The sequence below is a fragment of the Galeopterus variegatus genome, unplaced genomic scaffold (genome assembly GCF_000696425.1).
Source record: "Galeopterus variegatus unplaced genomic scaffold, G_variegatus-3.0.2 Scaffold6760, whole genome shotgun sequence".
NCBI lineage: Eukaryota > Metazoa > Chordata > Mammalia > Dermoptera > Cynocephalidae > Galeopterus > Galeopterus variegatus.
Window position 1 is genome coordinate 83,950 of NW_007732871.1, and position 5,100 is coordinate 89,049.

At 42.9% G+C, this 5,100-nt stretch overlaps 1 protein-coding gene across 1 annotated transcript in view; it reads left to right on the forward strand.

The window, feature by feature from the left end:
- Window positions 1-5,100, forward strand: part of LOC103606641 (fibrocystin-like) — a gene marked incomplete at its 3' end in the record, with an annotated part of 92,141 nt that overhangs the window by 75,774 nt on the left and 11,267 nt on the right. The window contains exons 31-33 of the mRNA XM_008591208.1: window positions 10-972; window positions 1,079-1,549; window positions 4,211-4,354. Coding sequence (XP_008589430.1) covers window positions 10-972; window positions 1,079-1,549; window positions 4,211-4,354 — 1,578 coding nt within the window. The remainder of the gene's footprint in view (window positions 1-9; window positions 973-1,078; window positions 1,550-4,210; window positions 4,355-5,100) is intronic.

Below are 5,100 nucleotides of genomic sequence, written 5' to 3' on the forward strand. Positions count from 1 at the left end.
CGGGCGCAGCCGCTCGGGCCGTCCCCGCCCCGGTCGAGGTCTGGGCGGGCAACGCGTCCTTGACCCGCGCGCCCTCCCCACGCTTGGTGGGGAGCGGCTTTACCTTCACGTATGAAGCGGCAGCAACACCAGTGGTCACCGCCTTGCGAGGAGAAATGACCAACAGCAGCCTGAGGCTGTACGTGGAAGGCAGTAACCTGTCCAGCTCGGTCATCGCCCTGGGGAGCTGGAGCTGCGAGGTGGCGGCGAGCCTGTCCGGGTGCTCCTTCCCGCTGCGCCACCTGCAGCCGGGCGTCTATCCCCTGCGAGTACGGCACCAGCGCATGGGATTTGCTGAAATGTCTGCGGTGCCCCAGCAATTCGCGGTGACACCTCGGATAACGGCTATCTCCCCAACGCACGGCTCTGCGTGTGGGGGGACAGTACTCACCGTGAGGGGGGTGGCTCTCAGCTCTGGATGGAGGTCAGTTCAGGTTGACCTTTCAGGTCCTTTTACTTGCGTGATTTTGAGTTTGGGAGACCACACCATCCTCTGCCGGGTTAACCTGGTGGGTGACCCCTTGCCTGCAGCTTCCTTCACCCTGAATGTCACAGTCCTGGTCAATGGGCTGACCAGCGAGTGTCAGGGGAATTGCACTCTCGTCATGCGGGAAGAGACAACTCCTGTCCTGGAGGCCTTGACCACCAACGTCAGTGGGTCTCTGACCACTGTGCTGATCAGGGGTCAGAGGTTAGGCACCACTGACGATGAGCCCGTGGTGTTTGTGGATGATCAACTTCCTTGCAATGTAACTTTCTTTAATGCAAGCCACGTGGCATGCCAGATAAGTGACTTGCCGTCAGGACTCCACCACCTATCAGTTTTTCATACAAGAGATGGATATGCTTGTTCTAGTAACGTTTCCAGACACTTCTACATTATGCCTCAAGTGTTTCATTATTTCCCTAAGAATTTCAGCGTTCATGGTGGAGGTCTCTTGGCCATAGAGGGCATAGCTCTGAGAGGATGGAACACCACATTAGTCCACGTTGGCCAGCAGGCTTGCCTGACGGTGGACATGGGTGATTCATGGTGGAGGTCTCTTGGCCATAGAGGGCATAGCTCTGAAAGGATGGAACACCACATTAGTCCACGTTGGCCAGCAGGCTTGCCTGACGGTGGACATGGGTGCTGAGCTCATCCGGTGCATTGTTCCTGCAGGGAATGGCTCTGTTGCCCTGGAAATAGAGGTAGATGGACTTAAATACCACTTGGGAGTCATTGGTTACAGCAATGCCTTCACCCCAGAATTGCTCTCCGTTTCTCAGAGTGATGACATCTTAACCTTTGCAGTGGCCCAGATCTCAGGAGCAGCAAACGTGGACATTTTTATTGGGATGTCACCCTGTGTGGGTGTCTCCGGTAACCACACTCTTCTCCAGTGCGTGGTCCCTTTCCTTCCTGCTGGGGAGTACCAAGTCAGAGGTTACGACCGCACCAGAGGGTGGGCCTCCTCTGTTCTGGTGTTCACGTTGAGAGCTACTGTTACATCAGTGATCAAGAACTTTGGTAAGTCAAGCAAGTAAGACAGAGAGTTTTCTTTATGCAAGTCAATTAATAGCTACTCTCACTTCCAGGAGGTAGGAAATCAACATCAATCTGCACAATAGGAAAAAAGAGAAGCTGGCTGCCCTTTTACAGTCCCAGTTTCTTCCTGAGACGTCTTTTTCATGCTCCATTTATAAGGCTTTGTTTTTATCAAGAAAATTACGCATATTGTCTATGTGTTTGATCGTATTTTAATTTGATGCATTAACCAGATTTAATTTGTGTTTTAAATCAAATAATACCATTTGTAAAAGCTCATAATTTGATCATATGAGAATATAAATGCTTTCACCTATTTTTAGACCTATATGCCAAATTTGCATTATTTAAAACTTATACGATTATGAATCATATTAAACTTAACATGATTGATTTTATCATTTTGTAATATTTTGCAGATTAATTTATGCTTTGCTGATAATAAGCCAATTGCCTAGTACAATTGCATTGGTTGAACTTTTTTCTCCTTTTAGATATACTTAAATTTGCCTTGCCTTTTCTTTCAGTGATGGTTTCAGTTTCTGTTCACTCAAAGCTGTACTGTGCTTGAGATAGCTCAAATTTGATTGTGATTTAGAGACTGTAGAGGAAATTATGGAAGCAGAATCTTAGACTGGTGAAGTACTAACCAAGCCATTTCTTAGAACAAATTTGGCCTCAGCTGAGTGGAACACTACAGGGATCAGGATTTGGGTCTGGAGTCTGTCACTGAGTTAGCTAACTAAGAAGCTAACTAATCCTCAGCTTCTTTATTTGGTAAAGGAGTTTGGGCTGGATGCTCCCTAAATTCCCCTTTCTGTTCTCTAAGATTTCACAATTTTTATGATGGAAGAGCAGAGGGTATGAAATGCACCCTAAGCAAAATCGTTATTCTTGAGTTGGTCAGGGGGCTGTGTAAGTACCACCTAGACTTGGAATGAGGTCAGCAGAGCTGCCCTTGAGATAGCTCAGATTTAGCCAGGTGATGATCTTGTTTGCATAATCATAGATCTTGCAGACATCCTGTGCACGTAAGAACCATTTACACACATGCATTCTGTGTAGTTTTCAAATTTATATTCCTAATTTATTTGTCTGCAACTTGAATGTGGGCTAAGGATTTACGAAGTGATAAAAGTGTCACTTTGTCTGAGTTTGGACAATAACTTTATGCCAGGTAATACCATTGTGATGGCAGTTTACATGGTATTGTCTTAGACAAGAAAGAGGAGGAGCAGAAGGAACAGGAAGAGGAGGAAGAGAAAGAGGAAAACAAGAAACAATCCTTGTTTAAAACACTAGAAACTGAGTTTTCTATTATCATCATGTGTACAAGCACAACATTATGGAAGAGAGAGTGAGTCCACAATAGGAAACTTCAGGTACAATAGAAGATTTAAGTTTATGATGCTGTGTGTTTTGTTCACTGTTCTGCCACCTGTGCATATAACTATGCTGGCCCAGGGNAAATTTGCCTTGCCTTTTCTTTCAGTGATGGTTTCAGTTTCTGTTCACTCAAAGCTGTACTGTGCTTGAGATAGCTCAAATTTGATTGTGATTTAGAGACTGTAGAGGAAATTATGGAAGCAGAATCTTAGACTGGTGAAGTACTAACCAAGCCATTTCTTAGAACAAATTTGGCCTCAGCTGAGTGGAACACTACAGGGATCAGGATTTGGGTCTGGAGTCTGTCACTGAGTTAGCTAACTAAGAAGCTAACTAATCCTCAGCTTCTTTATTTGGTAAAGGAGTTTGGGCTGGATGCTCCCTAAATTCCCCTTTCTGTTCTCTAAGATTTCACAATTTTTATGATGGAAGAGCAGAGGGTATGAAATGCACCCTAAGCAAAATCGTTATTCTTGAGTTGGTCAGGGGGCTGTGTAAGTACCACCTAGACTTGGAATGAGGTCAGCAGAGACTGGAACTCAGTATCTCAGCATGAACTAGAGGGGTGAACGAGTTTTACTCATGTAAGTGTTACCAACATATGTACGGTTATTATACAACTATTAATAATAGAGATAGAGAAAGGAGAAATAATGGAAGTATCAGTCAATAAGAAAATTGTTTAATAAATTGTGGCACAACCATGTAATGAAATTTTAAGTAGCTATTAAAATGAACTGGATCTATGTATGTTTGGAAATATATCTATGCTGTATTTTAAGTAAAAAAATGAGTCATAGAATAATATGTATATAATGATTCCTTTGCATCAAAAAATATATATTCTTAGAGAACTCTGGAAGGAGCCACAAGAAGCTCCATGAAATGTACATGGATATTCATATATATACATTGATACCTCTAGGGAGTGAGACAGGTGGTTGGGGGAACTTTTACTTTCATTTTCTGCTCTTTTGATGTAAAAAGCTTAAAAACTATAAGTATTATTTTTCTGTATAATAGTTGCTGCATTAAAAAAAATCCTTTCTCGTAAAGGTTGTTGAATATGATTGGGATCTGACAGAACCCTGGAGGCCAGAGCCTAAGTGGAAAAGAGACTGAGGATGTCAGGGACCTAAAGCCAATTTTGTGGATTCCGGAAGGATGGGCAGCAAGAAAGCAAAGTTCAAATTGTGAGTTAAGTAAAGAAAGAGAGATTTGCCTCTATGATCATGAACTTCTAATTTGTCTTTAAAGGCTGCCTGGGTGGAAGGCTTGTACATGTGTTTGGAGTAGGATTTTCTCCAGGGAATATCTCAGCTGCTGTGTGTGGCGCTCCCTGCCAAGTCTTGGCTAATGCCACAGAGTCTGCCTTCAGCTGCTTGGTTCCGCCTCTGGATGGTGAGTAAAAATGCCACATCTAAAAATTTTAAAGCATGTATGTGAAGATGATACTCTTTGCTTAATTTTATTTTTGTAATTAATTCTGTACTGACCACTAATTTTTCTATGTGTTTGTGGGGAAAGAATTTCTCTACTTCCATCTAAATTAGTAGTTAGGCTCTGAGGCAACCTATTACAATGGTTCATAATGACTTTTGTCTTATCAATGGGTCAATGTTAAATGAACATCGACAAATTTATCACCTGTGTTCTTGAGTGCAGTTATGTGATGATGAAGAAAGCAATTCTGAGTTCTGAATATTAGTTTCAATGACAGCCATAGGCATCACAAAGAGAACAATCTCTTGATCTTGTTCTGAGCTGAGCTTGCTGACTATGTTTACTTATTGGATGTACCAGTGAAGGGATGGAGATGAAACTGGACATCTCTTGAAAACTGGCTTTGTGTGCTCAGTTCTTGAATTTTCATTAGAGGCAAAAGAGCTAACATTCACAGTTTCTTCTCTTTCTGCAATGTCCAGGTAATTACCTGATCCCTTACCCATTAAATATCATGATTACTCACTACTCTAAGCTGCACAGTCATCGTGTAAATTGTGGTACGAGAAGCCCTGTCTTTGTAGGGGGAGAGGTGAGAGAGGAAAGTGCAAAGGTTGGGGTTTAACAGCACATGATAATAACCCACTGAGCTTCAGAAAAAAAAGTCAAAGGTAAGAAATGACCATTATTACTACAGGACCTTG